Source organism: Zootoca vivipara, chromosome 17 (assembly GCF_963506605.1).
Source record: "Zootoca vivipara chromosome 17, rZooViv1.1, whole genome shotgun sequence".
Classification (NCBI taxonomy): Eukaryota; Metazoa; Chordata; class Lepidosauria; order Squamata; family Lacertidae; genus Zootoca; species Zootoca vivipara.
The window spans coordinates 18,541,796-18,565,448 of NC_083292.1; the positions used below are offsets into that span (position 1 = coordinate 18,541,796).

The 23,653-nt window shown below is 47.7% G+C and overlaps 1 protein-coding gene across 1 annotated transcript; it reads left to right on the forward strand.

Moving 5' to 3' along the window:
• Nucleotides 1-12,389: 12,389 nt before the first annotated feature.
• Nucleotides 12,390-23,432, forward strand: RNF215 (ring finger protein 215). The gene is made up of 10 exons (XM_035099310.2): nt 12,390-12,933; nt 16,177-16,305; nt 17,256-17,327; nt 17,453-17,538; nt 18,103-18,157; nt 18,367-18,471; nt 19,822-19,938; nt 20,030-20,167; nt 21,351-21,453; nt 22,777-23,432. Exons 1-10 carry the CDS (start codon nt 12,604-12,606, stop codon nt 22,797-22,799), a joined length of 1,158 nt encoding a protein of 385 aa, XP_034955201.2. The 5' UTR covers nt 12,390-12,603; the 3' UTR covers nt 22,800-23,432.
• The last annotated feature ends 221 nt before the right edge of the window (nt 23,433-23,653 follow it).

Sequence of the window (23,653 nt, forward strand, 5' to 3'; positions counted from 1 at the left end):
CTTTCCAATAAACTGTTCATGCTTTCACTGGAAGGCATCAAGAAGCCAGTTTGTCAAGGCTAGATGCGGGAGAGAGAGGAACCCTACTGCAAAAATATTTGCAGCTCTTTGACCGCCTGCAGCCCCAGACCCCAACACCTCTGCTCACCATCAGTTTATCAGCGTGCCACCCCTCCACAAAATTGTGCCTCAGTCACCTCACAGTTACCAAATAAACAGCAAAAAAATTAACGTGTATTGTAAACGATAAAAAAAAAAGAACCAGGTCAACAAGTGCAGAGAATATTCCATAAGTTTTTGAATCCATTCAGTTTTTGTATGAAATATGCAGAAATATTCAGAAACTTACAAGAATAATAAATCAAGATAACAAACTTTTTATAAAAGAATGGAAATGGTTTATTTAATATTACGGATACATTTCAAACAGATAAAAACACTGGCAAGATTATTGTAACAACCTGCAGTTTCATAAGAGGATATATTTAAAGTAGATAATTAAACAAGCGAATTAAATGAACTTGGATCTGCAGAAGATATTAAGAAATAAATTTAAGGAACCGCAGAAAGAGGGGGAAGGAAGTCAAACTTTGAAATGCTAAATTGATTGTAAAACTAATGAAATGTATAAACTTGAAAAGTATAAATAAAAACTTTTTAAAGAAACAAGTGCATAAAATAAATCCATAGAGCCTCATACAAAACAATGTAAAAAAGCTAACCTAATTTGACTGCTTAAAATGTAGCGTCCTAGTACCAGCAGTAGAAGAGGACAGCCTATTTAGGATATATTTGCTCGTGAGGTTCTTCCGCTGTCTTAAGCAGGCACCCCCAAACTTCGGCCCTCCAGATGTTTTGGACTACAATTCCCATCATCCCTGACCACTGGACCTGTTAGCTAGGGATCATGGGAGTTGTAGGCCAAAACATCTGGAGGGCCGCAGTTTGAGGATGCCTGGTCTTAAGACAGGTATGAGGAACCAGTGGCCCTTCCATCATCCCTGGCCCATAGCTGCCAAGTTTTCCCTTTTTTCACGAGGAAGCCTATTCAGCATAAGGAAATTTCCCTTAAAAAAAGGGATAACTTGGCAGCTATGCCCTGGCCATTGGCCGTGTTTCCTGGGGCTGATGGGAGTTGTAGTCCACCAACATCTCTCTGTAGGGCCAAAGATTCCCTACTCATGCTTTACAGCCAGAACCGTCTTTCCCATTGGGCTTACTGGCACGTTGCGCCAGGCGCCGGCCTCTCAAGGGCGCCCCAGCGAGTGGGGGAGCTGCGCGGCTTTGCCGGTGGCCTCCCCTTTCCCTCCTGCATGCACACCAGCTGCACGCACCCCACCAACTATATGGCTGGCAGACGTGCAACTTCCTTCCCAAGCCTCCGCGGGAGGAGAGCGATCCCTGCAGAGGCTTAGGATGGAAGCTGCGCCCCGCCAACTATATGGCCGGAGGGATCTTTGCACCACGGCGCCAGATATGCTTAAGACGGCCCTGTTTACAGTCCTTTTAATGTGTTGGCCTGGCGGAACTCTAATACCAGTAATACCCCTTCCTTGCTGGTTGGAGAATAAAGACAGGTGTGGGTTTGTGGATGGGTGTAAACTATCCTATGGGACAAAGGTAAAATAGACATTTATTGCTACACCTACCAGTACATTTGTTTACCACCCACCACTGGCATACGGCCCCCAGAAGCTTGCCAAGAAGGAAATGTGGCCCTCCACTTGAAAAACCTTCCTCGTCTGTTTTGTTTGGCTGTATTAATTGGCTTAATGATTAGCTTGGTTGTTTCAATATGAATAAATAATGGCAGAGAACGTTAGCAGTTAGCTCCTGTTGGGTGACTCTCCCTTGGAAACCTGCTCAGGTATCAGAATGGTTAATATCCGGAGCTGGCAGACTTACTCCCAGGGCGAAACTGCTAAGCAACCCTCATTAGCGCAACGGCACCACAAACACTTAATTTGTTCTGTTGTTGTCAGAGCATCAGACTTGCAGTCATGAGGAAATCCTTGGAAAGGAGCCCGAGAGAGATGGGCAGCCTTGTCTCGCTCAAAATGTTTCTGACGGGAGAGGAGAAGCTGTTGGCTGGTGTGAGGGCGGGGATGAAGAAATAGCAGTAGGTGCCCAGCAGGCCTGTCCAAACCATTCTGCAAGCTGGCAAAGGACTGTGTTGCAAACTGTTCCTGCCCCAGTTCCAAGCACCAAAGCTGTCAGGTGAATCTCATTTCAACAGAACAGTGGGATCCTCTGAGCTAGGCATGGACTGATCCATCGGTATCAGTTCTCTATGCTTCTTGTTTTTTCAACCTTAAGTTCATTTCTCCACATTTCTGAACCAAAAATTTATTTTTAAGAATCCTCAATAAAGCTTGACAGCATGTTCATGCGATTTCCCCCTAATATATAAATTTTTGCAAAGCAGTTTTCCATACAGGCAACTCCCCATTTATGCGTATATTGGGAACGCCACTGGACAACCCTCTAAAGCAGGCACCCCCAAACTTCGGCCCTCCAGATGTTTTGGACTACAATTCCTATCTTCCCCGACCACTGGTGCTATTAGCTAGGGATCATGGGAGTTGTAGGCCAAAACATCTGGAGGGCCGCAGTTTGGGGATGCCTGCTCTAAACCTCTGGAAACCTTTGAAAAAACCCTTTAAAACAAAAATACACTGAACTCCACCACAAACCTCCTTGCTCTCCACAGGCCTCAAATGTCAGTGCAAAGGGTCCTGGGATTGCACTTGCAAAACCTCAAGAGATTGCTAGATCCTATTTTCATGCTGCTTTTGGCATTTTTGTGCTCTTTCAGGGTTGTTTTTGCCCCTTTTCATGCCACTTCCAGGTTTGCGGCGATGCGCACGGGCGCCATCATGTGTGCATTGAACGCACATCAATGGGGAGTTGTCTATAATTAAATACATTAATGCAACTTATTAAATACATTAATGCAATTAAATACATTAATGCAACTCATTAATATATGCATTTATATGCACACCATTCCCAGAACAGTTCGACAGTCAATCCCTCTTCCCCAGGGAACTCTGAGAAGTTTAATCTCTCAAAAAAATACTGATCTCCGGCAGTATAGAGGCTGCACCCTGGAATGCCGACCCTATCAAACCTGTTTGTTGAACCCTCTTGTCGCTTTTAGTGTGTCTGACCCTGCGCTTTTGTTCCAGTGTCTGGAAAGGGTGGAGAATTTCTCCTCGAATAGGAATGCAAAGTAAAGTGTGGTGTGGAATTGTGTTAGTCTGGTCTCGGGGGCCAAAACATCAATGTGCAGGCTTGGCTGCAGAGAGAAAGAAAAATGGCTTTCGATACTTTCAACCATGGTATCCTTCTGGAGGGGCTGTCCGATTTGCGGGTGGGTGACACTGCTTTGCCAGAGCTTCCATCCAAGTAGGTCGTCTCCAGAGGATGATGCTTGGGGAGTGTTCTTCAGCCCCCTCAGGGTTAAATTTCATACCCCATGCTGTTGAACAACGACACGAAACTGCTGACTTGGGTCATCCAGAGTTGTCAGCAATATGTGATGACACACAGCTCTACTTCTCCTTTACATCTGCAGGTGTGGCTGAGGATGTGCTGGACCAATGTCTTGCCTGGGTAATGGACCGGATGAGAGCCAACAAACCGAAGCTCAATCCAAATGAGACGGAGGCACTGTTAGTGGGTGGCTCCCTAGGCCAGATGGATGGGAGGTTGCCTGCTCTTGATGGGGCTCTGATGGAGCGGGTACGTAACTTTGGGGTGCTTCTGAATCCTTAACTGTCACTTGAGGCTCAGGTGGCATGGAGTGCCTTCCATCGACGACAGCTGGTGGCGCAGCTCAGCCCCTATCCAGACAGAGATAGCCTAACTTCTGTTTTCTAGGCTCTAGTAACCTCGAGGTTAGATTACTGCAATGGATTATACATGGATTATACCTCTGAAGTTGGTTCGGAAACTTCAGCTGAATTTGGTGGCCAGGTTGGTGACTGGGGCAAGACGGTTTGGGCACATTACACCGATCCTGGCCTGACTTGCACTGACTGGCTGCCAATTAGCTTCCGGACCCAATTCAAGGTGTTGGTTTTGACCTATAAAATCCTTAAACAGCTCAGGACCGCGAAACTTCAAGGGTCCAGGACCCTGCAATCATTATCTGAGGCCCTTCTTCATGTGCCTCCTCTACGATACATTGGCAACACGAGAACGAGCCTTTTCTGCAGTGGGTTCCCATCTGTGGTCTGCTCTCCCCAAGGAGGCTCACGTGGTGCCTTCACTACATATATTTCAGGTGCCAGGTGAAAATGTTTCTCTATAACCAGGCCTTTGGCTGATTAAACATTCTGTTGCCTTTTTAATGTGTTTGTGGGAGGGGGGTTATGGGCTTGTTTTTATTTTGTTTTTTGTGTTCTCATTTTGTATTTTTATGTTGGCACTGCCCTGTGAGCTTCAGGTGAAGGGCAGTATATAATAATCATAATTATAATCATAATGGTTTTGGCCAAGTTGAGACAATGCAGGCAGACCAAGGTCACCAAGGGTCACCAAGGTCAAAGGCCATGGTACTAAGGTGGTCAGGTTATAGAAGAGACAAGGTGTGGGGAACCTTTGGTCTTCCAGATGTTGCTCAGCTAAAACTCCCATCATCATCCCTGGCCAGTTCTGACATCAGCTGAGCTCAGATCAAAGAGATGGCTCCGATGTTAGGGCTTTGTTGTTGAGGGTGGCCTTGCCTCCTACTTTGCATAGGCTAGTCCCCTGTTTGAAACATTGTCCAGTCCATGGGCGTACCCAGCATGGGGCAGGGGGGGCAGCTGCCCCCCTAGAAGCAGGGCAGCTGGAGAGGACAGGCAGGGACGCTGAGTGCCGTGGAGCATTGTGGGGCAGCACTTTCTGTGCTGTGCTCGCTGTGACTTGAAAGAGTGTGGGCTGAAGTTAGCCCAGGTCCAGGTCCAGGTCCAGGTTTCCTTCAATGGAGGCAGCTTCGCTGCTGCTACCTTGTTTTAGTCACCGCTGCCATTAAATGAGCGGGCAAGGCAGGAGTGCAAGCGCGGGTGGCTCCGTGTGCTGCCTTGCAAACGGCCCCCTGGGCGTGGACATTGACCATGCCTCCTGGGGGGATCCTGGCCACGTCATTGCCAGCTAGCCAATCGGGTGGCTGGGGGGCATGGCTGGTGTGCCCCCCCCCAGCTTTGATCCTGGGTACGCCCATGGTCCAGTCTATGTCTAGTGCGAAGATTTAATGCTCCCAGTAACACCTTCACATTTGTTTGGTCATCCGTTGTGGTTTGTCTTAGTTCCCCACCCTTACAAAATTTATACATCACTTGATTGTAAAGAAAACCTTTAAGTGGTTGGCACCTGGATCAAGCCCATCCACAGTTCACCCGGTCAAACTCTTTCCCACCACGGTGAGGTTTAATGGACAGTAATCCCACAACTTTTATTGGGTGATCGCAACCTTACACAGGCAATCGAAAAATAAATTGGGGAAATGTGGGGAAATTCAAAATAAGCGGTAGGAAAAATGTCAAAAGGAGGTGGGAGAGGGGGAAGCCACAGTTGGCATTTGCATCAACCATTGCACTCCCCCTGGGAGAATGTTTGGGTGACGTCAGAGTTGGAGAGTGCATCAGGGCCTAGAGAGAGCACGGAGGGCAAGCGGAGGTGGTCTGAGAGTGCTGGTGAGTGCTGGTTCTTTTTACATTGGGTTTGTCATGGGTTGTTTAAGGGGCTTTCCTAGTTTTATGCATTTTTGCGTTTGTGCACAGTTCCTGGAAACCAAAGTTCCGCATAAGTTGCTGGTTTACTGCGTATCTATTTAAACGGATAACAGTGGTTTCTAAATTTGCATTTGTGCAGAATTTCATTTCTCCAAATCTGCTCGTGTTTTGCAGTAGCGAGTAACTGGACATCCTGTTTCTGCAGGATACCAGCCTCGTCAGAAGGTGGCATTTTTCAGGAGATCAAATGTCTAAGCCAGGATGGTAGGCGGAGGAGCAGCTTAAGAAAATGAGGTGCCTCCTTCTGAAAGTATGGGAGTTGGCCCCTTAACCTTAAGACTAAGGGAGATTCAAATGGGTCATTCTCAGTTTCGCCCAGTGAGGCCAACACCCAAAAGCTTTTGGCGTTTCAACAGGGATTTCCTTCCCAAGAAACTGAACTAATCGGTAGAGCTACACTTTGTGGGTGTCACTAAGTAGACAACCGACTCCGCAGAATCTATAGGGCCGTGGATTCTGCCCAGCAATAATGCAGCATGTGGATCACAACACACAACCCATATTAATAGGGTCATGAACAAGAATGTGCTTCTTGGAACCAAAGGGGCAATTGTCAAGCAGAGTAAATGAGCACTGCTTTCTCTAATTGCATCATGTATCACTTTTCATGATATGGTGCCCACCAGCCTCCCCCAATCTGGCACCTTGCAGATTTTTTGGGACAGCATCTCTCATCACGCGTGAAGAGCACAGCCAACTTATGAAGCTGAATTCTTCTGATGTAGATTCCGGATGGATCAAAGAAAGGACTTCTTCACACAGCACATAGTTAAAACCATGGAACTCCCTCTCACAGGAGGCAGTGATGACCACCAACCCAGATGGCATTAAAATAGGACCTGACAGAATCACGGAGGAGAAGGCTCTCAGATGGCTATGCTCTGCCTGCACAGTCAAAGGCAGCAATGCTTCTGAATCTTAGTTGCTGGAAACGACATGCAAGAGGCAAGAGCTCTTCTGCTCAAGTCTTGCTTGTAGATTTCCCACAGGCATCTGGCTGGCCACTGTGAGAACAGGATGCTGGACTAGATGGGCCACTGGTCTGATCCAGCAAACTCTTCTTATGTTCTTGATAGACATCTTAGATTTAAGATCTGGAGAGCTTGGAGAGAAAAAAAGGAGAGAACTCTGCTTCTAAAAGAGAATTATAGCCAGGAGATGATAAACTCAGGAGAATACTTTCCACACTCAATGATACCCAGCACTGATTTTTATTTTTAAGAAGAGCTGTAGTTCACAAAAAGTCTCAGGATCAATCCCTAGGATGTCCAGGTAGGGCTGGCGGGAATAACATGCCTGAAACCTGGAAAACCAGTCAATGGTAGACAGCAGTTTCCTGGGTTGCTAATTGTTGTTCTTCAGTCGTTTAGTCGTGTCCAACTCTTCGTGACCTCATGGACCATAGCACGCCAGGCACTCCTGTCTTCCACTGCCTCCCACAGTTTGGTCAAACTCACGTTCATAGCTTCGAGAACACTGTCCAACCATCTCGTCCTCTGTCGTCCCCTTCTCCTTGTGCCCTCCATCTTTCCCAACATCAGGGTCTTTTCCAGGGAGTCTTCTCTTCTCATGAGGTGGCCAAAGTATTGGAGCCTCAGCTTCAGGATCTGTCCTTCCAGTGAGCACTCAGGGCTGGTTTCCTTCAGAATGGATAGGTTTGATCTTCTTGCAGTCCATGGGCTGCTAATTACAATACTCTTTTTGGGGGGGGTGTAGGTGAGTGATAAGAGCATCTGAGGTGCTCTACTGTTCAGGAACCCATGCTCTACATTTTTCTGATTAAGACCAGGAAGATCATTCCTACAGAAATGGCAGGCTTACCCTTTGTTCTTCGCAGTTGAACCTGCAATGTCCCTCCTTTATCCGACCAGCTCCAACAGAGTAAGACAGCTCCCTACTCCTCTTTTTTGTCCTTCTCCCAAACGTCTGCCTATTGGGTTACTTCTCTTCTGGGTTTCCAACACGTCCATCGCTTTCCCACCCTTCTCAAAATTCTTCCCACAATGCAGGATTTACACACCTGCACGATTTCTGTTGGCAGCTCAGTTGAGCGGCTGTAGCTGTGACCAGGTGGCCTCCGATTCAAAGTACTAGGCCAGCCTTTGCCAACCTGGTGCCCTCCGGATAGTTTGGAGTTCAGCTCCCATCATCAGCCCCTGTCAGTGTGACAGTGTGTGCTAGCTAACAATACTGACCCACTTTGCCGGACTGTTAGGAATACAGGGTGCTGCTTCATACTGGGCCAGACCGTTGGTCCATCTAGCTCGGGGTTTCCCAAATGTGGGTCTCCAGCTTTTTTTTGGACTACAGCTCCCATCACCCCTGGCTAGCAGGACCAGTGGGCAGGGCTGATGGGAATTGTAGTCCTAGCTGGAGACCCAAGTTTGTGAAACCTTGATCTAGCTCAATACTGTCTACACTACAGCAACTTCAAGACTTCAAGTCAGGGAACGCTTCCAGCCCTACCTGGAGAATGAACTTGGGGCCTTCCGCATAAGGATAATCAAGAGAGTATAGTCTATTGCTGTTAGCTTATAAAAAACAGCTCCCCACTTGTGATTACCAGCAACTTTCACTGAGAGACACATTGCCTCCAACCACCAGGGCTAGTACCAGCTTGCCGGTTTCTGTCTTTCCACTTGCCTACTTCGCGTGGACAGCTCATTGATTTTGCCCACTTAGCTAAATCTCACTTGTTCCTAATGCAACTCTGCTAAGTTGTTATCGCTTCATCCTGTACTGCACGCCCAAGATCAGGCTCAGATTTAATTCCCTTCCAATCCCCTACAAATCCCTCACATGACCTAGCCACTACCTGACATTTATGCCTCCCTGGGATCGAATGGGAAGGTGGGATTGTCAAAAAGGCCCCAATAGGGCATGGGAGACCATTCTTGGAACCCCTCCCCATAAAAACTCGCCGGGCACCAACACTGTCCATTTTTAGGTACCATGTAAAAACATGCTGGTTTACCCAGCAGTCTGGATATTAATTTAATCATAACTGCATATGATTGTGGACTGTTCCATCTTTTAGTTTTTATTTTTGTTAATGGATTAATACTTTTTTATAAAATAATTATAACTTTATTGAGATTAAAATACACAAGCACACAAAAAGATACAAAGAAAACAAACTTGAAAAAAGAAAAGAAAATAATAATAATAATGAATCACAGTTCAAATAATAAATAGGTTAAATCAGAACTTAAAAATTCATATCAAAACTTAAATCACATCAGAAATAAGAGCAAATCTTTGCTTCAATGTGTAAATTCAGATGTAAGTAAGCCCAATTATTAATTCCTATATCTTCTTGTGGTACTTATATTTATCAGCAATAAATTCACAATCCATAATTTTCTATGTACTCCATATGTTCATATATGTACATCCTTCACCTGAAGACCGACTTCCGCTTGTCTTTTTCCCGGGTTAACAGCTACATATCCTTTTGCATTGTTTCTTTTATTGTTCAAATTACACTCTATGCGAGGTATTAGAAGCAAATCCAAGTTGTTATGGATTAATACTTTTATATTCTTATGTTTTATTCTGTGTTAGGGTTTTTAAATGTTTGAGAAGTTTTCTGTTTTAATGGTCTGTAAGTCACTGTAAGTCACTTTGAGTCATGTTGCAAACAACAATGAACAAGTATAAATAATAAGTGACGATAACTGAATCTAAAACAATTCTTTAGCTTAATGGACAATTTGATGTCATTTTCAGCTACCAGCCATGGCGGTGCATTAAGAAGAATCTTCTGAAATTCACTGCAATTTCTTAAGATCCGTGTACATAATACATAATACCTTTAACCAAACCCAAATGTTTTATTTATTGATAAAATATTTATATACTGTCATTCATTTTAAAAAATACCAGAGCGGTTTGCAACAATAGTTCATAAAACCCATACAATAAAACCATATTAAAAAGTTAGAAACATAAACTAGCTAATTACTTCAGAACGATGTATCCTTAATTGCTTGCAGGAGCATGGCAGCAGGTATTTAAAAATCAAATCAGAAAACACCTGCTGAATCTCTATTGGCAGAAAATTCTACAGGCCTGGGACAATGACACTAAATGATTTTCTTGCTGTTGTCAGATAAGCCTCACCAATCTGGGGAATGGCCAGTGATGCTCCTGCAGATGATCTTAGTGATGGAGCTGGGGTATAATGTTATGTATTCCACAACAGCTCCATAGCAGGGAGACCCATCCAGTTAAGAATCGTATGTTAGTGGTTACCAACCCTTTGGGGCCCATGGGCACATTTGCAAACTGGATAAACTGTTGGGGGCACAGCACACACACAGCAACCAAGCAGTAGTACAATAGCATGCTTCTCTGAAGCCTAATTTCAGGAGAAGAAAGGCCATGTGGTCATATGGGCACCATGTTGGTGAGCCCTGGTATTTATCCTTCTTGATTCAGGGTAGTCCAACCTAGCTAGACTCTCTCCAACTCTCTCATTCAGAGCGTTTTAGATTATATAATATTGGTACAGTTGAATCAATGCAGTGGGAAGATTGTGTCAATTGGAACAACTGATTGATTGCTTTTGGTGGAATGGGAGAAAGGGGGACATTTAATATATATATCACTGAGCTTCTGAGACAAATTTTGAGAATAACCATTAACCAAATATTGAAAGATCATCAGCATCTCCTGGTGTCTATCTATCCCACAGCAGGAGAAATATACATCACAAATAAAAACAAACTTCATTTGACTTAGGAGGACTCACTCATAATTAAATTTCATGGTAGCTCATGGGGCTTGTTTGTTGAGCTAGGGTGCAACACCCCCATTGCTTTTTATCTATGAGATTTGTAGAAATGCTTTTTACCCTAACAAAAGTTTCCAGATCGGTTTCTAAAGCAAATAAAATAATACAAATTAAAAAGAAAAACAATCACAATTAAAATCAGAGCTATGGGCCAGTTAAAACCCCACATACCTCCACTTCCTTTGGGATAAGTCCCATTGAGGATTATTTCTAAATTTGCATTTTTAATACAGAGACAGAAAAGAAAAACAAACATATCCCCCCCCCCCGTTGTACAACTTTTGGTGACTTCCCTTCCACTCTTTTCCGGGTTCCTTTTATTTTTCGATTAAACCACATATTCCAAATTCTTCAACTTCAAATTTCTTCATCGGTTATAAATCCCATTACCCTCTATTCTGCTGGATTTACTAAAGACCTGCTAGGTTATTCACTTGTTTATACTGGTTCTGTAAATATTCAGCAAACCTTCCCCAGTCTTCCTTTATATTCTTTATCATTCTTTTACATCTCTCTCTCTCTTTATATATAATTTTTATTAAATTTTCTTTTTTACAATTTCAAATATTCATTTTACAACCTTAAGAAATCCATGGCTCCCCTTCTCTTTCCATGGTTCATTTTACGCATCATATACTGTAAATCCCTGCATACTTTCCAAAGCTATACCATTCAGTACAGTACTGTATTCCATTATTGCATCCATCAAAACTTGCTTGCACTGTGGAAATTATCTGACTGCTGCCACGCCAGCGTTTTCAGCTGTGATCTCTTTTGGTGTGTGCTTGTTTTAGTTAGGCAGCTCCCAGCACTTCACCTGACAGCAAGCAAGTCGCCTTGCAAGCACGCACGGCTTCGCTTTATGAGTAGGCAGGAAAAGGACTGCTGCTGCTGCGACCGGGTTGTGCGCATCCTTCCCCCACCGACCTAATATCGTCAAAGAGTGCATTTATTTCAGTAATGCAACTTGAAAGGTGAAACCAATATATGAGATAGATGCATGACATGCAAAGCAAGATATGTCAAGCCTTTATTTGTTGCAATTGTAATCATTTGTCGTTAGGCGGGTCAATTATAAATGGAATGTAATTAATGAAATGTTGGACCATAGCTGGACCATACAGAAGGCTGATCCCCAAATAATTGATGCTTTTGAATTATGGTGCTGGAGGGGACTCTTGAGAGTCCCATGGACTGTGAGAAGATCAAACCCTGAAGGAAATCAGCCCTGAGTGCTCACTGGAAGGACAGATCGTGAAGCTGAGGCTCTAAGACTTTGGCCACCTCATGAGAAGAGAAGACTCCCTGGAAAAGACCCTGATGCTGGGAAAGATGGAGGGCACAAGGAGAAGGGGAGGACAGAGGATGAGATGGTTGGACAGTGTTCTCGAAGCTACGAACATGAGTTTGACCAAACTGCGGGAGGCAGTGGAAGACAGGAGTGCCTGGCCTGCTCTGGTCCATGGGGACACGAAGAGTCGGACACGACTAAACGACTAAACAACAACAATAGCGATGTTTATTTTTGTATTATTGTAACTATTTGTTTTATTACTGTGGAATTTCCAAAAGAAAGCATTTGTAAAAATCAAAATAAAAGGTTGCATTACTGAAATAAATGCACTCTTCGAGGATATTCTAATTTTCCGAGTTTCACCTGTAGGCACCGAGTGGGCACCACCAAGATCTGCCCCATTTTCAGGCTACCCATCCTACACAAGCCCACCTTGGGGCGGCGGGGGTTTTTGCTTCTAGGCAGCAGCCGCGCACCGTTTTGCGCGTCCTCTTTGCCACAGTCAGAACACAAGCCCAGCTGAGCGCTATACCGGGCTTACTCCTGAGTAGACATTTCCTTTGGATTCCGGAAGCTCCCTCCCGGGCAGACCTTGCTCGCTGTGCCCGGCCTGGGCTCCCCTTTTCGGGCCGTTGCCTCCGCGAGGGAGGCGGATTCCTCCTGCTCTTCCTCCTCCTCCTCCGCTCCAAGGCGAAGAAGGGCAGGAAAGGCGGGCCTGCCCGAGGGACGACGCGATGATGGCGGCAGCGGCGGCGGCGGCTTCGGGCTCGGCCGGCCGGGCGCCGGTGCTGCTCTCGTGCCTGCTGAGCCACCTGGGCGGCCTCTTGGTGGCGGCGGCGGCGGGGCAGGCCCAGGTGGAGGTGCTACTCTTGCCGCCTCCTCCTCCTCCGCCGGCGCCCGAAGAGCAGCCAGCACAGCAGGCCGAGGGAAGCGACCCCGGCAGCAGCTACACTCTGCAGGGCGCGCTGCTGGGCAGGCCCGGCCTGGAGCCGGAGCGCGGGGAGAAGCGGCCCCAGGAAGAGGGCGAGGAGGAGGAGGAAGCCATCCGGGGCAGCCTCGTCCTGGTGAGCGGCGGCCCCACGACGACCTTCCCCATCTCGCGGTGGGGCGACCCACTCCCTCCCCCCCGTCGCCCTTCTCAATGAACCCCCCTCCCCAGATCTGTTTGGGGATCCCCCCTTCCCCGTTAAAGATCCACCCTCAGGGCCCTTGCCAGCCCCTCCACTCCCTCTAAAGCAGGCATCCCCAAACTCCGGATGTTTTGGACTACAATTCCCATCTTCCCCGACCACTGGTCCTGTTAGCTAGGGATCATGGGAGTTGTAGGCCAAAACATCTGGAGGGCCGCAGTTTGGGGGTGCCTGCTCTAAAGAATAGGAATAGGAAGAATAACAGCAACAAAATACCATTCCCTTTTACTTAATAATAATAATAATAATAATAATAATAATAATAATAATAATAATAATAATAAATTTATTTGTACCCCACCCATCTGGCTGAGTCTCCCCAGCCACTACAGCATTAAATATTAAAAACTTCCCTAAACAGGGCTGTCTTTAAAAAATGTAAAATTGCTGGGTAATAACCTGCTGTTCCCTGCAAATAATTGTAACTATAACCATTGGCTCTCTCTCTCTCCCCCCAACCGCCCCACAACAAAAGGGCTAGGTAGGAACTGGCTCCCTGTAAATAAAAATAATAAAAATAATACAGCAACAAATACCATTCTCTTCCCCGCCCCCCAATAAAATGGCTGGGTAGGAACCTGCTGCCTGCAAATAATTATTATAATTATAACCATTGTCTCTCTTCCCTCCACTGACTTATTGGTCAGGGCTAGGTAGAAACCGGCTCCCTGTAAATAACAATAACAGCAACAAATACTGTTCTCTTCCCCACCCCACTCCACCACCAATAAAATGGCTGGGTAGGAACCTGCTCCCTGCAAATAGTAGTAATACCATATATTCCAGCGTATAAGACAACTGGGCATATAAGACGACCCCCAACTTTTCCAGTTAAAATATAGAGATACTAGTGTATTTCAGCCCGTTCAATAACGGGCGCTAGAGCATCTATTATTATATAGGATTGTTGAAATCTGCAGGCCTGCCTCGTTCCATTGATGCCAGTGGGTCTATTTTGAGCCTGACTTTGTCAGATCTCAGCCCTCGATCTTAAAAGCACCAGAACGACTCGACAGGCTGAGATCTCCGAAATTGCCCCACTGCATCTAAACCACCTCAAGCAATCAGCAGCATGTAGGAGCAGTTAAAACTTCCCCATCGGAAATACTTCTGTCCGCGACTACAGTAGGGGGTGGAGAAGACACTGAATGCGGCTCCTGGGACCATTGGCTCTGCCGCATGCCCTCCTGGAGAGTGAGGGGAACGACGGCGGCTCCCCGCCTCTATGAGAGAGAGAGCCCTGAGAGAGAGAGAGAGCGCGCGCGTTGAGAGCGGTGTGTGTGTGTGAGAGAGAGAGAGAGAGAGAGAGAGAGAGAGCGCTGAGAGTGAGCACGCGCGTTGAGCGCGTTGTGTGTGTGAGAGAGTTGAGAGAGAGAGAGCGCGCGCGTTGAGAGAACCCGGCCCCCTGAGGGTGAGGAGCTCAGGACGGGCAGAGGCCAGGGATGGTGAGAGACGCTCGGGCCGGGCTGCTCCCGCTGCTGCTGTTACCGCCGCCTCCTCCTCCTCCTTCCTTCACCAGAACAACGGAGGCTGGTGAGGAAGGTGGCTCCGGGGCCACACATGGCTGTCACGGGGTCGAAGCCGGGGTGGCGGCGGGGGTGGGGATCCTCTAGGCGCCCGTGGAGGCCGGCGCTGGGAGCGGCCCGTTAGCACAGCCTCCGGCGCCGCATGAGAGTGTCCTGGGTTCTCAGCCTAACTCAGCAGCCGCAGCTGCCCCCTCCGTGCCGACTCCTCCGCATGGGGCTTGTCCGGGCTGGCGCCTCCTCAGCCACTGCTTCCTGCTCCTCCTCCCTCGCTTGCTCGCGGGTCTCTAAGGAAGGCGGGGGCAGCGCTGCTGCTGGAGGCTGCCGCCACATTGACCCATCTTCCACCTTCACCTCAGGTTGCCGCTACTGCCCAGGCAGGGAAACGGTAGGCAGAGGGGTTGGCGGAGCGGCGGTTGTCGGTTGTCTCTGCTGTCCAATCCCTGTATCCCTGGGGCACATGCGCAGTGACCCAGGGACACACGGGACAGCTTGGACGCAGGGACAACTTGGACTTTATAGATATAGATACCCGCCGTATAAGAAATACGACCCAGTGTATAAGACGACCACTGACTTTTGAGAAGATTTTCCTGGGTTAAAAAGTAGTCGTATATGCAGGAATATACAGTAATAATAATAGTACCGGTAATAATAATAACCATTCTCTCCCCCCCCCCCCAAACAAAAGGGCTATGTAGGAACCGGATCCTGTTAAATAATAGTAATAAATAGTGATAATAGCAACAAATACTGTCCCCCCACAGATTAGCAACAAATACCCCCGCCTCCATGATTAGGTAGGAATCTGTCCCCTGTAAATAATAATAATAGTAGTAGTAATATAATAATAATGACAGCAGCTCACCCTTCAGCATCAGGACCCCCAGGGCAGGTTATCCTAATTTAAAATCCGATATTGACAACAGTTAAAACAAGTCACAGGAATAGGGTGGGCCGTAAAGCTCCCATCTCATGTGTCAAAGGTCAGGGTGGACCCCTCTTTGCCTTCCACTTGCTCATTTGAGTGGTGATGGTGATCCTCCAGTATCTGCTAGGAAACCCCAGTTCCTCCCTTGGAGGTTGTCCTCTGCAACTTGTCAGTCAAATGGCATCGCCTTCCCTGCAGATAGGCCTGCTGGAGTCTGCACTCCCTGTCGGTAAGAGGGGTTTCTCCTGCCCCAGATGAAGCCTCTATTTCCCCCTGCCTCTCAGTTAAGTGATAACCCTCCAGTATCTACTGTGAACGCCCTGATCCCTCCCACCAAAAACCAAACAGCTGCTGTCTCTCTGGGGATTCCCCTTTCTTCCCCATCAATTAAGTGAAGACCCTCTAAAGCAGGCATCCCCAAACTTCGGCCCTCCAGATGTTTTGGCCTACAATTCCCATCATCCCTGACCACTGGTCCTGTTAGCTAGGGATCATGGGAGTTGTAGCCTTAAACATCTGGAGGGCCGCAGTTTGGGGATGCCTGCTCTAAAGGCTGCGGAGAGAGTGGCCAGTCATATCCCTTTCTTCTTGGCAGTGTTGGCAAGCTGGTGATGACCACGGATGGCTACAGACCCTAATGCTGAGTGCTCACTCTTTCTCTAGGTGGGGGACACTGACCCCAAGCTGAAGGATGATGACAGTTGGATTGGCGTCGTCCCAGTGGGCGAGGAGCAGGCAGATCTCACACGAGGCAGCAAAGAAGAGTCCTTTACCACTGCTGTGGTCAACAAGGTAAGGCTCCTATTTTTCCTCCTGTTGGTGTGATCCAACCTTCTTTTTGGGTAGGTTCCTAGGATGCTGCTTATACGGAATCAAGATGACTATTGGTCAATCCAGCTCATTATGGTTCACACTGACAGTCCGTAGCCCTCCTGGATTTCAAGCAGGGGAGACTTTCCCAGCACTACCTAGAAATGCTGGGGATTGAACCTGGGACTTTCTGCGTGCCATTTTAGCTTGGTTTAGACTCCCAGGCATGGCCAAACTTGGCCCTCCAGCTTTGGGACTACAATTCCCATCATCCCATCATCCCTAGCTAACAGGACCAGTGGTCAGGGATTGTGGGAATTGTAGTCCCAAAGCTGGAGGGCCAAGTTTGGCCATGCCTGGTTTAGAGCATGGTTTCCCAAACTTGCGTCTTCCAGCTGTTTTGGACTACAATTCCAAAATTGTGAGGAACCTCGGGCCTGGGGGCCAAATGTGGCTCCCAGGGGCTCTCCTACTGGCCCTTGGGACTTCACAAGGCCACACCCCTCACTGGCCCCATGTCACACCCTCCAGAAATGCTTATGCCAAGCTGGAATTTGTCCTTGAGTTCTAATCATGCTTCTTGCTTGCCTGGGTTGAGTATAGTACCGTATTGGCCCGAAGATAAGCCGCACCCGAAGATAAGCCGTACCTTTAAAATTCAAGGGCCGGGGGGGGGGGGTAGGAGACAATACCCGAATATAAGCCGCTCCCTTAAAATTCCGCAGGCACTCATACCCGTTCCGTTTTACCATATGTCTGTTTCAGCAGCGATACCGTCAAAAAGCCAATTTTTGTAAGGTCACACGAATTTAAGCCGCACTTTAACTTTTCACGGTTGGAATTTTGAAAGAAAAAAAAGTGTGGCTTATATTCAGGCCAATATGGTATATAAAAACTAGCCTACTGTATCTCTGCGGTTTCTCCCTCTGCAGATGAAGCGCGCCCTTGTCTTGGGGGCCTCGGCTTTGCTTATCCTCGCGCTGAATCAGAACGCCATCCGTGAGGTGAGCAGCAGCCCTTCCCTCTCCATTGTCCTTCTGGCTGAAGGGTGGACCTCAGATGGCCTGAAGGAGCCACCAGCCCTACCAGCGGCCCCTTTAAACTCTCGCTCTCCTCTTCCCCACTGCAGTTGGATGTCTCCCAGGTCCTCTCCAAGCCTGTGATTGTTGTCCAGACTTCAGAAAACGTTACCAAGCTCCTCGGAGCATTGCTACGGTGAGACTGGTTGGGTTTTGGGGAGGGCAGGAGATCCTACATGAGGTTCCCATTGCTGGCTCGGGCAGGCAGGTCAACGTTGGTTTGTTTTACTTTCTTGAAGGACGCGGAGCAGCTGAGAGAGAGCAATTTAAAAGCAATGGAGAATGTTGCTAAATTAAGAGATGACGCAGGAAATGACACCAATAGGCGCCATTATCCCTTCTCCCACCCATCCAATCACAGCAGCCGAGAAAGCAGAAGCCAGCTTCCTAGAAAGCACCTGTCTTGGCCTGGCAATGCAAAATGATTAGGGATGGAGCCAGGCAAGCATCTTTGGGGGAAGGCAACCCCATCACCCCCTGTGCTCACTCACAGAGAGAAGCTCTTTGCACCTTTCCTCTGTTCTGAACAGAAGGAAGGGGCGGTTTCTCTTATGCATTGAGGATTTTCCAGGGTATTTTTACAGAGACCTTTCATGGGCACCCTTTGAGATCCTGGCAGACATACTGGTGCCTGCAGGGGCCGCATTGGCAATCCCCTGATCTGACAATCCTTAATTTTCTTCTTAATTTTTGCCCGCAGAGGTCTTCGGGCAACAGCAAAGATAACATACCAAGCGGTGCTACTGGAAAACGTGGTATGTAATCCTCAAGGGAAATGGGAGCTTATCTTCCAGTTGGCACAGTATATATTTGAACCCCCAATTCCCTCATTGTTCAGCAGGGGAACAAGATATGTGGGCTGGTCATCCAATGGGTTAAATATTTGCGATGCCTGTTGTCTGCTTCCATTATTGGACTTCAGCCTGAAAACCTTCTCTCTGTGTGTGTGTTTCTCCTTTATAAGGGAGTGACCTTGACTCTGTGGTCAACCTGTGGCCTGTCCCGGGGCGGTCTCTATGGAGAGTGGCAAGGAGTCATCTGCACAGGAGAGAACAGCTCCAGAGTCCAGGTTGGTACCCCTTGCTGGATCGAAGGGGACGGGCATTCTGCTTAAAACCATATTGACCCTTGCGCCATAGCCGAATTGGGCCAACTGCTCTTTGAAGGGCCTCCCTGCCCAGGAAATGAGAGCAGCAGTCGTCTACTATAATTAAGATTACTTTGTTATACGCCAGTGGCGAAAGTACTGCACAAGATGATGTGCAGGAATTTCATTTGGTGACAGAGAGATGGGGTAGGGCTTTAGGTAGGTGTGTCTTTAAAAAGTACTTCAGCTTGGACTCTCCTGGGAAATATTGTTTCCAAGAGGATAGTGAGAGCAAAACTTGTATTCCATTAGTATGTAAAATCTGTTCTTGCATCAGCTGTTGCATGCTTTCCTCTCTCTCTCTCTCTTTCTCTCTCTCTGTTTTTTTTAAACTGGCTTTTTGCAAACATGGACCAAGTGCATTTTCAGGGTTTTTCCCTTGCTAAAAGTAAAATTTGTAAAAATGAGATGCTATTAAATCTCGCTAAAATCAATCAGTCAATCAATCAATGGAGGAGCAAGCTGTTGAGAGATAGGTGGTTGGCAAGAGCAAGATTAGCAGCTCTCTCTCTCTCTCTGTGTGTGTGTGTGTGTGTGTACAGCACACACACACACACACACTGCCCATTCAAGTTAAAATAATATTAGCTCATTTAACATCTCCTAGGCTTTGCAGATGCACACCACTGATGTTACTCTGATATGAAACCAGTTTCAGTATTGTGGCTCTCCTCAAAAGATCTCTAGGAATGCAATTGTTTAGCAGAAGTGCTAAAATTCTAGATTGAAGATCTCCCTTCATAGAACAAATTCTGGGGTGCTTTGACTAGGAAACTTTCAAATCTGCATTTGTACGGTCTGCATTTCAACGTGCCATGCGTTTGCATAAATTGCAGGCATTTTACAGAGCTTGGGAGTCCCGTCAGCACCTCACCTGGCTGTCTTCCAGGGAACTGCTGTATCTGAACAGTATTCCAGTACCCGGAAGCGCATTGCAAGGCTATTATTTTTAACTATCGACAGGTGGAGTTTTTCTTGCTGCGCTGTTAAGAAATGCCCTCGTATTTAGTGGCGGTTCTGGTGCCCCCCCCCCCGAAAAATCTAATCTAGCATCATATCCTCACTGTTGTCAACCAGATGCCCATGGAAAACATCTTGAGCTGTACAAATTGCATTGGTAGACCTGGTGCCAGGGTTAGTCCACCAACCCTTGTAATAAACAACAGTCTGGTGCCATCTTGGGCTACCTCCTTTCTCTTCTGACCTAGAACCGTAGTATGTGATGGGGCCACACCTTCTTATGCGGTGTGTGTGTGTGTGTCCTCCTTGCAGAAGTATCTCCAACAGCTGTGGAATGCCATCTTGCTCATTGCCTTGATCCTTTGCACAGGCGTTATCATGCAGGCACAGCGACAGTCCCGGCACAGCCGGCTCGACCAGGACTCTGAGGTGAGCTTGCTCTCTCTGCCCTGCTCACCCCTAGCGGAAAGCTCCCATTTGGGTTTCAGGCTGAGGCTCACCGTGGCCTTTCCTCCTGCAGCTCGATCTCAAGCAGCACATTGTGCAGAGGCTCTCAGCGCTGAAGACTCGGCGCTACCACCCCGGGAAGCTGCCCCGGAGATGGGCTCACGAGATCGACAGCTGCGCCATCTGCTTGGACCGGTTCCACAAGAACCAGGTAGCGCTTGCCGAAAGGCCGACGTGTCTCGGTGCCTTGCAGGATTTCTGTGGGAGGGCTTCTGCATCCTCTGTGTTTTTAAAGTTTGCATCTAGAAGCCCTGAGTGGAGTTGGAAGCCTATGGCGTATCTAGTCAGACGCAGTGCATGCGCAACCACAGCCCTGCATGCGCAAACTCTCGCACATCACCACCTCCCAACTAGTGTGCCTTAATATTGTGGCTGCAACCTTTCATAGACTTCGCCGCCGCGTAGATTATTAAAAGGTTATTTTAGCCACTAAAAATGAACATAAGAACATTGGAAGGGTCCTGCTGGATCAAGCCAAATACCCATCTGATCCCAGATTCTTTTCTCACATCTGTCAACCAGATGTCTGTGGCAAGCCTACAAGCAGGACCTGAGCCCAACAGCAGAAGATAGCCATTGTGGCTACCGTAGTAGCCTTTGATAAGACAGATCCTCCATGAAATTGTCTAAAACCCTTTTAAGGCCACCCAGCTTGATGGCCATCACTCCCTCTTGCAGGAGCGAGTTCCATAGTTCAGTCATCAGCTATGTGAAGAAGGAAGTGGTCTGTCCTCAATCAGGTACCCGAGATACCAGAGTTTTCAGGGATGCATTTATAAAACCTTCAGGCCGCAAGCCTCTTCCACAGTGGTGCTTGCTAGAACTCAGTGCCTGCTTAATGTAACAGCAAAACAAGGATGCTGCCCGATAAAGGCTCTTCCACTCCCCTCTAGCCATGAGCAAATTTAAAAGAGACGTAAGACGGGGAACAGATCAGACTATTGGTCCACCTTGTCCACATCTTTGACAGAGAGCATTAAGTTGTCAAAGGCTATCTGACCACTTAAATCGGGTCTGCTGCGAAGTGAACCCAGACCTTCTGCATTCAAAGTTTGTGCTCTCTTACTGAGTTACAGCTCTTCCCTTAGCGTAGTCGACATGCCCACACAATTAACCAACTTAAGATTTCTCTAATCAGGTAATGGGCCCTGCTTAATGTACATTATGTTGCAGTTTCCCCATATGGTGGCCTTTCCCTTTTTCAAATGGGAGCCAGTATTGGGGGGTGGGGGTGGGTGAGACTCTTTCCTTCTTCCCTGTCCCGCAGCCTCTATGGGTTGAGCTCTTCACAGAGGGACATGCAGCTCTTGAAACTCTCTCAATCTGCCCAACAGTGTCTCCGGGTGCTGCCATGCCTGCATGAGTTTCACCGGGACTGTGTGGATCCGTGGCTCCTCTTGCAGCAGACCTGCCCCCTCTGCAAACACAATATTTTAGGTAAGCCCCCTTCCCCGTCCATCATGGGACCAGCTGCTGCCCAGATCTTTCCCACCTCTTGCTTTTCACTAGCCACTTCTGCAGACGTGGGGCTGGGAAGGTTAAACAAACCTGGGAGCTGAAACACCATATTATAGACCTAGCTGGCTGCTCTCTCCCTTTCCAGTGCCCCACCTTGGCGTTGATGGGCAGCAGAGAATTGCCCCGTCTCGAGTCTTGCCTGGTAGTCGCAACCTCTAATCCTGGCTGCATGGGGGCTGACATACTTGGCGGCAAGAGAAAGGCACTCTGCATATTTTCAGGGGCGGTCTTTATTATTGCTTTATACATTCCCAGCATCAAAATTTGGGTTTTGATGCTTGGGTTGAGCTACCAAATGCCAACCCACAATTTGTATTTTCAATTCATGCTCTCCTGTCAGTTCACAATGGCCAGAGATTACTGCAGCTAGAAGAGCAACCTAGAATTGGCTTTGGTGATCTAGTTGCCAAGGTGGGAAACCCCACTCTGCCCTACCGACCAAACCCAGAATTTCATCTTCCCATTCAGCTGCCGGAACAGGAGGATGGAAAGCCATGGTGATGTTTGCTGTTACTTCCTCACTTCTTAAGTGTGTGTCCCTTAAAAGGCGGGAAGTGGTCTCCTTTCTCGGGTGGAGGAAGCATACACACTGTGCCTTGGTGTCTTTCTTTCTTTCTTTCTTTCTTTCTTTCTTTCTTTCTTTCTTTCTTTCTTTCTTTCTTTCTTTCTTTCTTTCTTTCTTAAAAACAGGTTTCTGAAGGCTCAAGCCTTTTGCTCTTGGGTCTTTTAAAAAAGAACAGCAAGCAAGCAAGCAAGCGAGTTCTCCATTTGGGGAGTTTTGCTCTTTCTCAGAGGCACCCTTCTTTTTTGTTTTCCGCTGCTCATGCCAACCGTTCATCCACTTCCCCTCCTGGGATATCCCCCTCTCACCTCCCCCACCCCTGTGGCCCTTAGAGCAGGCACCCTCAAACTTTGGCCCTCCATGTGTTTTGGACTACAATTCCCATCATCCCTGACCACTGGTCCTCTTAGCTAGGGATCATGGGAGTTGTAGGCCAAAACATCTGGAGGGCTGCAGTTTGGGGGTGCCTGCCTTAGAGCAAGGTTGGGGAAATTGCAGCCTTTGAGATGCTGGGACTTTTTACTCCCAGCCAGCATGACCCCAGTGGTCACGACACCTGACACCACAAGGACCACAGCTTAGCGGCCGGAGCGCTGTCTCACCAACAGGCCTCATGGCCTGGGGGATCTCTGCCTTTCTAGTAAAATACCCCTTCCTCTTTTATTTCCTTCCCTGCCTAGGAAACTGCTGTCAAGACAGTTAGCAGCACGACGATTGCCCGCCTTTACGGATCAATCTGCTTGTATTTCAAGGGAGAGAGCAATTTCCCCCAGAATGTTTGGACGCCATGGCAGCTACTCAGGACATGGAGGAAATGACTCTCTTGGAACTTGGGGCTCCTTTGAGATGGGAAGCGTGTGTGTATGTGTTAAAAAATAATGTGTTTGTTCTCTGGCCTTTTCTGTGCTGGGCTAAATCAATTGCACCATTGGTGGAGCATCTGTGCAGTATGAACCCAGGTAGGGGTGTGTGTGTGTTTGGGGGGGGGGTTGAAACTCTCTGCTTGTACCTTGTTTTGCCACCTTGCAAGGTCCCCCCTCCCCAAGCTTGCACTGTTCCTGATGGGAGGAGGCTTCACTTGCTTAGGGTTGGGAGGGTGGGGAATTTGAAATGCTTGCTTTATTTATACTAACTTATTAGAGAGAAGGGGCTGGGCAAGACTGCAGGGGGTTATGGAGGGGCTGCAGAGCCCTCTCTGGAGAGCGTCACGGCACTCGAGGCACTGCTGGGGTGTGTAAAGAGCCAACTGTACTAATAAAAAGAAGAAGAAAATCTAAGCAACAAGACGCTTGACTCGGCAGCATTCCATTGCAATCCCATCTTTCCCCCTGCCTAGAACATTCCCCTCTGTGATGGAAGGGCCACAGGTGGGGCAGCCTGACCCCCACTTGCCTTCTGTCAATGGGGGGAGGAGACAGCAGGGATCCCTAGGTGGGACAGAGGACAGTCCTGAGCACATCCCAGGGCTTCAAATAATTGGGGTTTGGGGTTGTTGTTTTAAAACACTTTTTAGAGTATGATCCCCTGCATGACAGTCCAGGTTTAGTTGTCTCATAC